General features: G+C 34.9%; 4 protein-coding genes across 4 annotated transcripts; 2 read left to right on the forward strand and 2 right to left on the reverse strand.

The window, feature by feature from the left end:
* The first annotated feature begins 292 nt into the window (after positions 1 to 292).
* On the forward strand, positions 293 to 7,377 carry LOC114524570 (contactin-1a-like). The gene is made up of 9 exons (XM_028545687.1): positions 293 to 475; positions 2,097 to 2,465; positions 3,466 to 3,765; positions 4,187 to 4,426; positions 4,939 to 5,202; positions 5,335 to 5,469; positions 5,804 to 5,819; positions 6,116 to 6,161; positions 6,382 to 7,377. The coding sequence occupies exons 1-9, from the start codon at positions 412 to 414 to the stop codon at positions 6,547 to 6,549; spliced, it is 1,602 nt and encodes a 533-aa protein (XP_028401488.1). The 5' UTR covers positions 293 to 411; the 3' UTR covers positions 6,550 to 7,377.
* A 210-nt stretch (positions 7,378 to 7,587) lies between these two features.
* Positions 7,588 to 10,787, reverse strand: LOC114524571 (protein disulfide-isomerase 1-like). Its single transcript, XM_028545688.1, has 4 exons — positions 10,109 to 10,787; positions 9,372 to 9,585; positions 8,658 to 8,909; positions 7,588 to 8,051 (listed from the first exon to the last, which is right to left on the reverse strand). Exons 1-4 carry the CDS (start codon positions 10,465 to 10,467, stop codon positions 7,746 to 7,748), a joined length of 1,131 nt encoding a protein of 376 aa, XP_028401489.1. The 5' UTR covers positions 10,468 to 10,787; the 3' UTR covers positions 7,588 to 7,745.
* Positions 10,788 to 11,021: 234 nt separating this feature from the next.
* LOC114524665 (lipopolysaccharide-induced tumor necrosis factor-alpha factor homolog) lies at positions 11,022 to 11,774 on the forward strand. Its single transcript, XM_028545817.1, has 2 exons — positions 11,022 to 11,209; positions 11,599 to 11,774. The coding sequence occupies exons 1-2, from the start codon at positions 11,022 to 11,024 to the stop codon at positions 11,708 to 11,710; spliced, it is 300 nt and encodes a 99-aa protein (XP_028401618.1). The 3' UTR covers positions 11,711 to 11,774.
* Positions 11,775 to 12,323: 549 nt separating this feature from the next.
* On the reverse strand, positions 12,324 to 14,500 carry LOC114524557 (U6 snRNA-associated Sm-like protein LSm1). Its single transcript, XM_028545671.1, has 4 exons — positions 14,402 to 14,500; positions 13,629 to 13,697; positions 13,403 to 13,518; positions 12,324 to 12,873 (listed from the first exon to the last, which is right to left on the reverse strand). The coding sequence occupies exons 1-4, from the start codon at positions 14,445 to 14,447 to the stop codon at positions 12,685 to 12,687; spliced, it is 420 nt and encodes a 139-aa protein (XP_028401472.1). The 5' UTR covers positions 14,448 to 14,500; the 3' UTR covers positions 12,324 to 12,684.
* Positions 14,501 to 14,983: the final 483 nt, after the last annotated feature.

Consider the following 14,983-nt stretch of genomic DNA (forward strand, 5'->3'; position numbering starts at 1 on the left):
GTAATAATATATGTATTTTATATTTAAAATATATAATTGCAATATGATTATTATATGGTTGAATTGTACTATTCTTTATATGAATATTACACATGAGACAAGGAGAATAATCTGTCATAACGCTATAGATCTGTATATTCCGGCAGTTGGTCCTGTCGTACGTTGTAACCTCTGCCCTAAAACTGGTCAGCTAGACAATTTCATACATCAGCATTCCGCAGATAATATCTAATAACAATGTTGGATTTGTAATGCCCACATTATGCATATCATGCAAATTAACTAATACGTCACGAGTGTAAAGTGTAAACATTGCTTGGGCATCATCGCTTGGGCACACTATTGCCGCTGTGAAATTATTTAATCTCCTACCCTTTTATCTCAAGAAAGACAAGCATCTATATCGCGGTCATGGGGCTTTTAACCGCTCAAGCTTCCGTGTTGCTTTCCTTATTCGTCTGTCATGTTGGTTCAGGTACATATCTCCTTCGTGATTTTTATTTTAAAGCTTCTTGTTATATTATATTGTTTAAGGCACTGCCATGTATGCCTAAGAGGATAAATTGTGCTTCTATATTGTGTTTATCGATGACTAGAAATAGAATCTCTCTACACCACATAGTTGATGAGCCAAAATATATGTGTGGACATTACTGAACTCTGGTATTCGGTTTCGATTTACGAGGCGATTTCCATTTTGAATGTCTGCCAGTCTGGCTACAAGTATAGTGTCAGTGAAATTTTTAATCATTGCTTAATAACGATTTATTCATATATAGCAGGTCTTATATAAATAAAACATCTTAAAACACTGTGACATTGGAAGAGCTCTTCACCAAAGAGTTTTCTTTTGATCTTTGTCATACAACATGAAAGTCAGTAGCCTATATACTATATATATATATACATATTGAATACAGTATATATATAATGTTGTGTCATGCGAAGGAGTGATTAAAAGTTCACTGTGAAAATCGAGTCTAAAAACAATATACTAATGTCAATAAACAAACTGTTATTCGGCAAAATATTTCTAATAGTCAATGATATTTGAAGAATCATCTTGTAATCTTACAATAGAACATTTCGGCAGGCAATATTCCGACTTCCGTTGAAATAAAACTAGCACAGTATTTAATACGAATAGTTGAAATGTAGCAATACGACCTCATTGAATCGTTTGAATATTAGTATAGCCATGAGAGTTAGTACATATCAAGAGGCCGAGTATCACTATCGTTTCACAGTAATCACTTTATATATTACGCAATTCTCGACAGCATAATCCTAGTGCTATATATATATCATCGATAAGTAATCATCGCCATTTGTGAGTTCACAGTTATCACATCAAAATTCTGAATTTTAATTTAATCCAAGGCAAGCGCTTTACAAAAACTAGCTGTTTTTAATGCCTGTTAAAATGATCCGATTTGCCGTCCCGATTAATCTTCTGAATGCAGCATTACTGGCTACGATAAATGACCAAAGCTTTCACAAACATTTCACGATGCTGCAACAAAGATTTTTGAAAAAAAGTAACAATTAACAGATAAAAAGTAACAAAGTTACCATATAATAACAATGAATAACTGTGGCATCCCTTGATTTTTAAAAAACATTTCTGTATTACATTTGTAAAGAATGTTCGTTCTGGGTACTGGGTAGCTTCAGCTGAAAATCTTACAGTCACATTCCAGGCATCCGAATTTAGATCAGCCTCGTTACGTTGAGACTTTGGTTGTTCCCTGGTTTTAATTGCGCTACAGTGACAACGTATTGACCTGTAATATTACAAATTGACCAATCAATTAACCAATCAAGTAATTCTCGTAATATTTGTTATAAGAGGATAATTCGCCTTACCTATCGCCAGAAGTGTTGCATATAATTGCTCACTTTTGCCTCGTGGCCACACAATGCAATTTGAACTTTATACTCTTATTTGGTGGTTTATATAATAAAAATATTGACTTTCTATTTTAAGCTAAACGACTTTCGCACTACTAGCCTCTGGCAATAAAACGTATCTCCACAAATTAATAAATATTCTCCACAAATCGAACTTCAGTCGTAATGAATATGCATTTGTTTAGTTGGTGAATTCACTTCGCCGCCTCTTGGTGGTGTTCAGCACGAAAGGCAGTACACAACAATTCAAATACCCTGGAAACTCAATGATTACGGAGAATTTAGTTTCATAAATTACGCTTACAAGAAAAGCGGTTCACCTGCAGATCAATGGAGAGATATCTTCATCGTCAAATCGGATGGCAGTGTCAACATTCCATCTAACACTGACCAGTTCAAAAACCGACTTGAATTTAAAGGAGATTTGAGAAATAATTTGAGAATAGATGCGACGCTGATGATTAAAGATTTTATGAAACAGGATGAAGGGGATTTTAGGTGCAGCGTAAGAGGTCCCGTTCCTTTAGTTCGGGTGGTCGCAATCAACGCAGTAGGTAAGGTATATGTTCCATACTTGGTTGCCTAAACCAAACCTGATTTACATTCAATTGTAATTGTCGTGAGCGAGTCTGGTTGTAAATAATCCGTTTGCAAATGTCATTGTTGACTACACACAAATACAAATATTCTATCGCATCAGCCACCTTGACATGCATGTTCACGACACCTTTTAACTACATTCTGCATAGTAAAATCCTAGTTAACTCTGAAATACACGTCTCTGATTGGCTAATTCTGTCCTTAACTACAGTTAAAAGTTAATTAGTGTTTTATTCAACTGGCACCAGGCATTATCATCATGACAAGGGCTAGTTGCATGAGGTTTGCATTACACCGATTTGATTGCATGGTTAATCTAGTTGTCAAAACATGCAAATAATGCGAAATATGTAACTGATTTTACAGTGAACTAGCTGATAGTACAGTCCAGTGACAAACTGAGAAAGCATTGGGCCCGGGGCCAACTAAGGTCTAAGGCTGCCTTCACACGGTACCGAATTCGCTCGTCCCGATATCATTGTTTGCCGTTATGTAGCAACGATTATTAGCAAACGCTTATCAATTTGCTGGTCTCGGACATTCAAATCTTGACTGTCTTATATTATAGCTTCAATATTTGAACCTGTTCGGATGTACCAATCCGGTACCGTGTGAACGGCGCCTAAGAAACATTGTTGTCAAAAACTTTGCTTCCTCATAATTTTGCGTCATGTTTCCAAAGCAATATTTTTTCCGCAACAATTCTATGGGTGCGCCGGAAACATCGCCCGCGCGTCATAAATGTTTCCGCAGCAATAGCCATAATTCTTAAACTCTCCGCAGCAATAGGTTTTTAGGCTTGAAATCCGGTTTTTAATAGTAAAACAATGCAATGTTATTTTTAGAAATATTAACAACGTATATATAAATAAAAAGAAAATGATATATAAGATGGTCAGAATAGTGATATTTTCAGATAAATTTATATTGTTTTCAAATTACACCCTCTTTTAGTGCTCTCGAATATAACTAAGTTTAAGGCTGTTAATCCGGAAAAGGACGATGGCAGTGACGTAGTGCAAAACGACAACATAACTTTATCCTGTACAACCACTATGGGGGAACCATCACCAACTGTTGAGATACGAAAAGATGACAAACGTCTCAACCATTCAACAGTGAGCAACGCAAGAAATACAACCCTGCTTTACCATTTGAATCCTGTTACGAAAGATGATCGTGGGAGCTATACTTGTCGAGTAATAACAGATAATGACTACATATCCGTGAAAAACTTAGTGTTGCAAGTAAAATGTAAGTAGAAATTATAGCCATCGATGGAAGCTATATATATATATATATATATATATATATATATATATATATAATATAATATATATATAATATATATATATATATATATATATATATATATATATATATATATATATATATATATATATAAGTGAAAGAATGTAATGTTTCGAAAAACCTGGTGATCCGCAAATTTAAGTTTACATTGTTAACCTCTCTGCGATATCAATTTCCGAAAGGTCTGCTTAAACACGGTGTACAAACGATCCAATTTGATCGGATCTAATGCACTTCTGAGGTATGGAACTGATGTACTCTGTTATTGATAAAGCAACAGGTACAGACCATGGTACCCCAACGGCAATAAGTCAACGACCACAATTTTGTGCTAATGGTTTTCTATTTCGTATTTTTCCCTAAGATCCACCGGAAATTGATACAACTGTAAAATCCAAACTTTCCGGATGCCTTGGGAAACCTTTCTCAATAGATTGCACAGCTTCGGGCGACCCAAAGCCTGATGTCCGTATTGTTGGCCCAAATGGAGAAGCCTTAGCGCCTGAGAAGGAATTCGTTTTAAAGGATTTTGGAATTTACAGATGTGAAGCGAAGAGTAGTTTGGGAAATGATTCTCTTAACATCACCGTTGGTCGTGCGACAAGTATGTAACATTTGTGTATTAAGACAAGTGGCGTAACTAGAATGGTAATTGAGGGAGGGGGGGTGAATACTCATATATCCAGTTCTGCCCGACGGATTTCTTTTGTACGTGCAATAGCTTACAATAGAAAACCGTCGGGCAGAACTTAACACCCCCCCCCCCCCAATTATCGTTCTAATTACACCGCTAATTAAGACTGCATTAAATAAAAGATATTTTAACTCGTATGGACGCTAGGGATTCTCACAGTTGACTGTAATATATAACCGTCAAAATTTGTTAATTCTTTGAAGCCGGTAATATTTGAATGATCATGCACCGATCATTAGTTGCTATTTTAACCCGTAAGGTATGGTTGTGTCACCAAAAATCCCCCCAGAAATTCTAATTGGAGGTTTCAAGCTATAGAACTCGAAGAATCAATGCACATAAAGAGAAAAACAATTAACTTACTCCCCCAATATATACAGTTACATTACCTTTAGTTTTATATTTTACCTTTATCCCTTAAGAAAAACCAGAACAGCCGTCATTTTCTGGAGAATGTAAGTTTACCAGACTCAGCTGGAAAGAATCATCGGACAGAAGTGTGAAATACACGTTGCAAGTAAGAGAGATGGGATCAAGTGGTCCATGGGGGGATATAACAACGTCATCTGATACTGCTTACAGTCCGTCGACAAATAATTCTCTCAGTAAAAATAAAGATTACGAATTTCGTGTTGTTGCTAAGAATTGCGTTGGAAGCACAGTATCTGAAGTATGCAATGTTGAAGGTAAATTGATATGATACGAATATATGCTTAGTGAAATTTTCCTTGTTTTATGCAATTGCTAGGGTAGTTGTTTACTACTTTATTTGTGAGAAATCGCTATATACTGAATCTGTATAATTCATTGTTTGACAGGTGAAAATCTTTCGACTGGAGCGCGTTCCAGTGATAGTAATACGGGTGTTATCGCGGGTTCAGTGATTGGGGTGTTGGTAGTCATACTTATTATTGTCATTGTCGCAATCTATTGCCATAGGAAAAGAAAGCGAGGTAATTTCATGCGTGCAATGATATTAGATTTTGTTTCCTTTCTCTAAAGATGTTTGGCTCTTTTTATATCAACATGGACTTTTGAAAATTTAATTTAAAAAAATATTTAAAAAAAAAATTTGCAATCACGTCCAAATACACTTTTTTGATTGGCATGGGCATTAACGCCTCGTAAAAATCTATATGAATGCGCTGATTAAACCCTTAATTCAGTGCCAGTTAAGTTAACCCTGAGGTTTTCGACATTGAAATATCATATATGCATTTAAAGCATGAAATAATAAAAATGAATACTATTAAATCATTGACCTTTTTATATTTATTCTTCTTTCAGAAAGCCCCAGTATAAGGTACGTTCAGCATTTTTTCGCAACTTAAAGAATATTGATAGCTAATACTGTAAATATAAAAATTTCTCAATATTTACTGTGGAAATCTGTATTGGCATTATTATTATAAGTACTCAAAGGCTTCATCTTTCTATCTAAGGTTAAATATCAACGGCGTACACTCACACAATGTTTTAATATTCTTTGAGGTCGTATAAGAACAGCTTTGTTCAAATCCAAAAGAAATGACACATAAACATGAAGATTTTTTAGTGATTCTTTCAGTGAGGATGTTGTGTTTTTCATTATGATTGTAGATTGAAGAAAAGCGAACCGATAACTAATGTTGCAAAGCCAAATCCGGTAAATATTGTCTTTAATGATTTATAGTGTAGATAAAGGAGGGCTCCTCTGATTCCCCCTAGTCCTGGGCCGGATATCTACTTTTGCTGGATATTGCTATCCACCTTCATTTTTTCTTTGTCAACCGTTTGTGTAAATGCGCAAAAAGCAATGAAACTGCGGTTTAACTATACCCACAAATTGAATAGTATATTTATATTTTACGCAATATTTATTTTAGAAACAAGGTGGATTATTGTACAGTGATTCTCCAAACATGGATGCACGTGTTCCACCCCCTGCGGGATACAGACAAGATGGCGATGACGATGAGGATGACGATGATGAATTTGATGATGATCATAACGACGGTTCTACATTGTCTAACAACGTACCATCATGGGTGTGAACATTTACCAGACATCTGAACGGAAGCCTGAAGTTTTGCTTTGATTTTCTTATGGCATGATATGATGGTTCAGCGTGCGTTACGTTACAGGGATGGAGGTCAACTTTATGCAAGTCGACTGCTGATAGGAGCGAGCAAATTAAACTTAGTGTTTTGCTTTTTCTATATTACATCGCACGATAATTGTTACTGAAACTTTTTTTGTTACAAGCATGGATATAATAATACGTTTAGGTTTATTTATAGCAATATAGCATAGGTTCACTAGGTTGTATATATTACTTGTTACTCACGAAGTATGAGCATTGGTAAACTATTTTGAAACCCGGTCATTGTTAATCGTGGGCTTTGTGAGTCTAATTATTATTACATAATTGCATGTGGAAACGGTTCGCGTTTTCCACCCTGATCTCAAAAAACATTTCCATCGGATTGTACGAATGGTGCAACCAATGCTAATTAATGTTTATAACGCTGAAATCACAGCAGTACAGTTAAAATATATAATGTAGTTGTAGTTGTAGTTTCTTTTTTGAAATCGTAGATCTATTATCCACTGATCTGGCAATAGTATGCATACATTTCCTGCTCAGAAAACAAATAATAGGTTGGGTTGACCATTTTAGTTCCAGATTAGTGGAAGAAACGAACAAAAAAGATGCGCGCGATGCACGTTTTTTCCTGAAAGCCAAAGGATAAAATGATATATATTAGGCACTTTAGGTAGTTATTAAAGAAAATACATGTATTACTTGAAATATCACAAACATTATTTTTTAAAATAGAGAATGAACCACACTGACTCGTTTTTCGCGGGAAGTTGTAGTATTTTTTTGCTTCATTTTTCATAACTGAAAATAGTCAGGTTTTCGAGATTCCTCTGTATCTTTGTTATAAGATCTCGCAGAGCTTACACGACCACCCCGGCAGTCAGTGAGGTCCCACCCCAATCTTCTTTTCTGAATTGAAATAAGTTCTGCTGCATGGGTTAAGAAGAGTTTAATTTCGTTTTGTAAAATACTGAAGGTGGATTGAAGGTCTCATTTTATTTTCAGTGGTTTTATTTCATATTTAATTCTGCCTAGTATACCTAACAACTAAAAGCACAAATAATTTTATACTAGTGTTCGCAAAATGAATGTATTGCAGAAAAGTAATTATTTCCGAATGCATGTAGGTGCGCATAATACATAATATTAAAGTTCCTCTCTTTTGCGATACAGGACAGCGAATTCGTTCAGGATGTTTTTCCGTCTTTGAAATTCATCTGCCTTATCAAGATGCATTGAAGCTTGCATGAGTCGTTCAATTCTGTTCAGCTCAGTTGCTAAATATTCTGTACCATCCTTCAAGACCCGCTGCATTATGTTCACGTAGATTGCTGCAGAACTCTCTTTGTGCCCATCTTTTAGAGACAGTGCTTCGTCTAAGATGTCACTTCTTTTGAATGAATTCTGCATGAATACTTTCACTAGTTTTTCAAAATCTTTCAACCGTCCAGCCTGTAATATGGTTCGTATACAAGCCTCTCTCAGTGTTTGAATTAAGGACTTTAAGGTCTGTTTATATACGATCCAATTTTGACAGATCCAATTCACTTCTTATGGATGTTCAATGTTTTATATAGTCTGTTGACGTGCAATGCATATCCACTAAACCCAATGCAGTCAATGCTACTTTATCAATAACAAACTTCATTCCATACGTCAGAAGTGAATTCGATCCGACAAAGTTTTATGAGTTCAGCGCAGAAATACAAATATAATCAAAATAGTGGAGGAGATCGAGGGATAATTTCAGTTAACAAGTTATGATAATTGAACTAGAACGTTTTTAATAATCTTATATGGCAATAGCATTTGTAATAATTATTTTTGTAACTAGTCTATAGTTTAATATAACTTCGATCCAAGATTTGTAACTGAGATTATATAGTATATTTATATACTTCACGTATATTTAATAGTATATATATATACTTCACGTCGACTATTATTTATTATACTTTATATTATACTTTACGTCGACTGTTATTTGTGTAACTAATATACTGAAATATATTGGTATTGCTGATTTAATGGTCCATGCATACAGTGGCAAACACATACCGTGTCATCAAGACGACCCATTATTGTACGTTTTGTCTTGCATTGGAGATTAAGAAATTTTGTCATATTCTGTTCACTCCAGTTTTCCTGATACCTGCCAGGATGGTACAAATAACCGTCTTTGTTTTTAATTGTGTAAACTCGTATTGATGGGTAATGAGGAACCTCCTGCTGCACTGTGACATCATAATTGGCATCACCGTCGATTTTGGCAATAACACAATCTTTTTCATTTTGGAAATTTTTTCCAACCTAAAGATATAAAAAATAGACTGCTGTAGACCCATTGCTCTGACGTCCTAATCATTAAATGTTGTCCTCGAGATGTTTCCTTGTCTCACTAAAAATAATCGTTATGCGAGCGGTGAAGGTTTATATAGCGGTCAAAAGCAGGTCAGTAATGAAGCAAAGTTTCTCACACAAGTAAATATTTCTGTATTTTGCCCAAAAAATTACTTTTTTGCAAAATTTATGCTACGTTAATTTGTCCTCATAATGTGACGTCATGTGCGAAGGGTCTATAGAAATAAACAATGCAAATGGAACTCGTGACCACAATACACTACAAATGAGATACGTCTTATCAAATGAGATCCAAGGACCCGAAAACGACAAATTAACTATGTACTAGTTTTTCCTGTTCATAAATACAATACGCGACACCCGAAATCACCCGAAGCAAAAAAAACTCCAAGAGTGAGTTATTTGAATTACCTTTTCAACTGTGTTAATCAAATCTTTACAAGAATTGCACCATTTTGCGTAAAACAACAAGAAAACATTTTTCTTTTTGTTGTGAATGATCCTTTCAAAATTTGTTCCATCCAATTCAATAATAGCTTGGTCAAACACTCTTGGATCTGCTTGTACGCCTGAGGTGACCTTGATAAAGCCAAGAAAATCATCCAACTTCATTCCACCTCGATACCTGAAAGAATGCATTCGTAGAATGACCAAAGTTAGACAGACGAGCTTTTCCTTTAATTCATTGTGATTGGCTGATTGTGTATTTGAAAGAATAAACTGAATATACAATATTTATTATTATCAAGACAAACATCGTCTTGATGTTGTTGTGTTGGTACTACGATGCCAACATAATTTAGCACACGTTAGCTCCACAATTAGTTCCACAAATATCTGTGACGTGTATATGCTAATGTCTGATACAAGCTAAAAAGGGTTAACTTTGGTCTTTGTAATATATTCGTCGTTTGTACTTAAATTAACGACTTATAAATTGCCCTTTATTTGATTGTTCCCTAAGGTTGCTCAAAATTTCTGAAAGCTTGAAAGCAATGGTGAAATGGTCGTCAGTGAAAGCAAACTCATGTCTCGTGTTCGCCCAGTATATGGCCAATAAACCAATGCGTAATATAGCTATATACGCGCCAAAGCATGTGTCAAAAAAGTTTGACTGCGTAAAAACTAATTCCTTAAGCACAACTTACGTCTCTGGAGTTTCACTGCCTTTTAGAAAGAACTTGAAAATTGGCCAATGGTCGATCCAGAACCTGGTCGCTAATTTCACTTCATCGTATGCATTCACCTTACCCAGGATTATATCACTTCTATTTAGTTCTTCCGAAGCCTTTTCCAATGTTTTTAAAGCTTCAACACTACGTTCATTCCAAGGCGCATAAAATATCACGAATACAAAATTGCTGCCATTGACAACATTGTCGAAGTTTGCTTCCCTTAATTCAGGCAAATCTTTGGCATTTCCTGGCACACACAACCCAAGGAACAAGAAAGAAATAATCGTACAGGTAATACACGTTTCATACAATAAATTAGGAAAATTATTCATTTTATGGTTAATGCAGAGAATTTGGAAGCACAAAAGAACACAACCTCTCCACGCAAGTTTCGTTTATATAGAACAATATTGTATAATGCTTTTAACCAATGTGGTACGGCCATGTATAAGATAGCATTGAATATAATGTATACTTTCAGTAGCTATAGTTCGTGAACAATAGACAGCTGTACAATCAACATTGAATGCATGAATTAACGGACGTAGAGGTCTGACAGATGAATGATATAAAAATTGTTGGATTATTCAGCTAGTGAGTTTAAACAATCTAAAAAGTAATAAATAGCAGCAGTAATATAGCAGCGGAAGCCTTGAGATTACGAGTGCAGAACTTAACATAACTTTATATGGGATAAACGTCTATATATGTATAACCAATCTTATCACAGTACTATTTTTATTGGAACAAACAGACTCTTAATATGTGTATATAATCACAATGGTTTGTTCTTCAAAATTTTGTTTACACATCTGCGTTTTTCTATTTTACTTAGCACACCGAATATTTTTCAAAATAAGCGATTGTTTATTTCGCTCCCCCAACTATGGCTGGAAGTTCTACGCATGAGTACAATGCTGTTACTTTTCAACCTGTCAAAAACCCTGAATTGGTTTTCGGGGAAACACCAGTTGGAACTACATGCTTGTTTTGCCAAAATACAATTGTAACAAAGATTGATTACGTTGATGGAACTCTGACCTATCTTGCAGCATCTGTTATATGTGGAGTAGGGTAAGAGAACGAGAAATCCTATACACTTCATGTTTCACTATACTCTTGTTAAACTTTATACACAGCTAAAATATGATTTTCGAATTGGTTGTTTCAAATACCGATAGTATTCAATTTAACTCAAATTTAACTCAAATTAATTTCAAATTTGGGGGTAGGGGGTTAGTTATCATACGAAAAGAAATAATTGATAATAATCTAATTGAATAAACTGCATGAAATGCCCACTTGTTGTTGTTAAACACCAGTGGCCGTTCAACATTTTCGCAGACTGATAGAGATATGCTTGCCAAATAAAGATACTCTTATTTCTTTGTTACCGCTATACTAAATCGTTTGGAGCAAATAACATTATAACTAAGAAACATATAATTATATTCATATTTTAGCTGCTGGTTTGGCTGCTGTTTGATTCCATTTTACATACGCAGTTGTAAAGACGTTCTTCATCTTTGTCCGTACTGTGGATCTGCTGTTGGAAAATACAACCGACTGTGTTAAGCGCTATAATAATATGCTGTAAGATTAATTTTGCTTTGCTCCGATTAATAAAACTGTTTGACGTACGCACGATTATCGGCTACATTCTGGTTAAAAACTGGTTCAGTGTATGTTCTGTGACACATTTCTTTACTCCCACTTATACATCTCACAGCGGTAGTAAACATTTTGTGCATCATGTTTCTCTAACCAAAAAATTCTCCAGCTGCCGGAGGCGTTCTCTTATCCAACGAAAACTTTCAATTCGGCCTTCTCAAAACGTATGGACTGTCATGATTCATTTCAGGCATGCCTATATGAAATACGTTTCAAGAGCATAGAGGATTTTTTGTCATCCTGGCTATAAACGTCCATGTTTAAATTCCCCGAAATAATTACAGTTTTGCTAATGACTAGATTTTTACTAGTTTAATTATATGTTTCTTTCTTTCTTTCACCTCGTTTTCGTTCAATATTGAAAATGAACAGGGTTGAAGGGGAACCATCCGTTAGACGGAAGCTATATGCAGGGAAGAAAGCCCTCTACCAACGCTGGGAACAAGGTAGAGATATACGTGCACCGTATTTACCAGGTTGGCATTGCCAATTAAAGAACGATTGTCAATTGCCAGGCGTACGTCATCCTCTTTTATTACTTTTTCCCTTGATTTAAATAGTTGTAACATAACGGATATACAGAAGTCGTTTCTATTTAAACTATACAAGCATACAGCAGCGTTGTGTTTATGCCATAGGAGACGCAAGAACTGTTCACCCACCACAAACAACAGTCCGAGACATCACGAGCATTTTGTGTTAGATCTTCTCAAACGGTTTCCAACCGAGAGGAAACGTTTTTAGAAACGATCAAAACGTCAACTAACATGCGCAGATTGACTAGCTCACTGTTCACTTCAATTTAATAGGTACATATTGTGAATATTTTCACATATTTCTGAAGCACACAACAATTCTTCCATTTTATCGGAGATCAGTCAAGCGCCAAAATCATCTTTCGAACCAACATAAGAGTCAGGTAGGTTTACATGCATACCGAGTTGTAATCTTGCCTTCACTATGGCCTTTTCATGTTGGTCTTTAGCTATTTGTTCTGATCTCTGTGCGTCCAAGATTTCATCCACACTCACTTTCACCAAATTCGATTTTTCATCAGCAGCACGGTCCTATAGATGCATATATAGTTGATCAAGTATGTAAAAGTAATTCGTTTAACATAAATAATCCAATAAATGAAATAATCTACCCAGTAGCCACTTAATTTACTTACGTATACCTCAATCTGGATGTTTATCTGGTCCAGATGTTAATTGCAAATAGTCTAAGCATTAAACTTAGAAACCCGAATAATATGATGTAAACTTGTTGAATTTCACTGAACAACGTTTTCAGTACCAGTGGGAACTGTCTACACTATTAGTTTACTCCAATAATTATCTGATTTGACTATTTGTCAGCTAAAGAGATACTGTCCGCATCTACACTTGGGTTGTAGGCTGCGTGCAGTAGTTTTGATAAAACTCAAATAAGTGAAAATGAGACCACAAAAATGTTTAATAACAAACCTAGATGCATGTAACATAACTACCATTTAAATCTAACAGCTTCTAAATTAAAGCGATCGTACAGTAGAAAAATTAAAATGCTTGTTTCTGAAAATACAATCATATACACTGCAATTATTTATTAACTTACAAATTCCCCAAGAAGAACAACATTTTCACCACGTATCAAAAATACTCCTCTATGAATGTCTCCATATTTTTTACCTACATGAATCCTCTCAATAGCATCTTCAAGCAGAAGATTAGCTAAATAATTAAAAACATAGCATTATACTGAGCAATTCTCTCAACTTTGAAGGATTATGTAAGATTAGATTTTTTATAATAAAAAGAAAACAGACACTCAGAATACTCACCATATTGATCAATGCTCTTTAGGCGTCCAATAAGAGTTCTTCCATCCCGTAGAACAACAACTAGTTCTTCTGTAAATAGAGAGAAAGTTGCTTTTATTATATTACCTAGAGAAACTCAACAATTCAAAACCATTATCTTGAATATTATCATATATCAATAAAACCAATTAGTCTTTCTCTAAATTGACCATTTCACAGCTACTTTTCGATAATGTAACTGTTTACATATGTTTACAAGTTCTCAAGTCCAACATTAACCGCTAAAGTTTCTAATCAGATTTTAAAAACTCTGTCATTTTATACTCTCTCAATGCAGATTGAACAAACAATTGAAAATAAAAATTTCAATTGGTCATCAATTAAAATTTGTCATCTGCATATGTAATAATAATTTTAGATACCATTGTGTGATTGTGACTGATTCTAAACAGGCCATTTCTGTTATTAATTTGGGTATCAACTATCAACTGAATTGATTTACTTTCCCTGGTTTATTGAATAACAGCTAACCATAATATGTGCACCGTATCTATCAGGTTGTTATCTGTCTAATTCATCAGATATGTTTACTTTGATATTTGACTCATTAATTGCTTACGTTAAACAATATAAATATTCTTTGGTCTGCCTCAATTCATTGAGGAAGAAGGAAATTATACTATTGGTGACACATTCACAGAAAGTAACACTCATTAATATACTGTACACGTGCGATGGGCTTCTTAGCGTTATTTAATAATAAATGTATGATATCTAAAATTCTCTTGACCTACTATTAATTTCTTTGATCAAGCTAGCTGTTCCAGGGAGAAAACTCATCCTGGAGAATGGAGATATGTTTCTAAATTCTAATTCTTGCTTGCTGCCCTTGCCAAAGGCCAAATGAAGTTGAAAATTACCTATACTTCATGTAAGCTCTCTCTATATAGCAGACCCCGAGGTGTGTATACGTATTATGTATAGGCGATTTTAATCCTCTCGCGATACGACAGTACTAATCGTCATGAGTAGTAATCATTAAAGCTTCGTGTATTTTTCTTTCGGCAGGGGTTGCAGCTTGCAACCGTATTACGCATAATTGGTAATTTTATTTAGGAAAGGAATAATTAGTTATTTGCGCATTTGCGCAAACATGGTTTGAGAAAATATGGCTCTACTGTTTGCAGCTCTGATTTGCAACAAATCAAAATAGATATTATTATAGTTTGCATTTGCGAACTGCACAGTCTGTTAGACAAAATACGTTCTAAAAGAAACGTTCTACTGTTGAGAGGATGGTGCTCGGGCCCCGCCGGCCAACCAGACCCCATACGCGGTCAAACCCTGAAATTACATGACATCACAAACAGCAATTT

This window comes from Dendronephthya gigantea, unplaced genomic scaffold (genome assembly GCF_004324835.1).
Source record: "Dendronephthya gigantea isolate DGI-Jeju-01 unplaced genomic scaffold, DenGig_1.0 000031F, whole genome shotgun sequence".
Lineage (NCBI taxonomy): Eukaryota > Metazoa > Cnidaria > Anthozoa > Malacalcyonacea > Nephtheidae > Dendronephthya > Dendronephthya gigantea.

Excerpts from the sequence above, each read along its gene's own strand:
- LOC114524570 (XM_028545687.1), top strand. The coding sequence starts at position 412 with ATGGGGCTTTTAACCGCTCAAGCTTCCGTGTTGCTTTCCTTATTCGTC. Across the intron at positions 2,466-3,465 it reads GGTCGCAATCAACGCAGTAG|TGCTCTCGAATATAACTAAG; the intron begins GTAAGGTATATG and ends ACCCTCTTTTAG. Across the intron at positions 5,203-5,334 it reads TGAAGTATGCAATGTTGAAG|GTGAAAATCTTTCGACTGGA; the intron begins GTAAATTGATAT and ends ATTGTTTGACAG.
- LOC114524571 (XM_028545688.1), bottom strand. The coding sequence starts at position 10,467 with ATGAATAATTTTCCTAATTTATTGTATGAAACGTGTATTACCTGTACG. Across the intron at positions 8,910-9,371 it reads TGATTAACACAGTTGAAAAG|GTTGGAAAAAATTTCCAAAA; the intron begins GTAATTCAAATA and ends TTATATCTTTAG. Across the intron at positions 8,052-8,657 it reads TGGGTCGTCTTGATGACACG|GCTGGACGGTTGAAAGATTT; the intron begins GTATGTGTTTGC and ends ACCATATTACAG.
- LOC114524665 (XM_028545817.1), top strand. The coding sequence starts at position 11,022 with ATGGCTGGAAGTTCTACGCATGAGTACAATGCTGTTACTTTTCAACCT. Across the intron at positions 11,210-11,598 it reads TCTGTTATATGTGGAGTAGG|CTGCTGGTTTGGCTGCTGTT; the intron begins GTAAGAGAACGA and ends TTCATATTTTAG.
- LOC114524557 (XM_028545671.1), bottom strand. The coding sequence starts at position 14,447 with ATGAGTTTTCTCCCTGGAACAGCTAGCTTGATCAAAGAAATTAATA. Across the intron at positions 13,519-13,628 it reads AAAGAGCATTGATCAATATG|CTAATCTTCTGCTTGAAGAT; the intron begins GTGAGTATTCTG and ends TTAATTATTTAG. Across the intron at positions 12,874-13,402 it reads TTGTTCTTCTTGGGGAATTT|GACCGTGCTGCTGATGAAAA; the intron begins GTAAGTTAATAA and ends ATGCATCTATAG.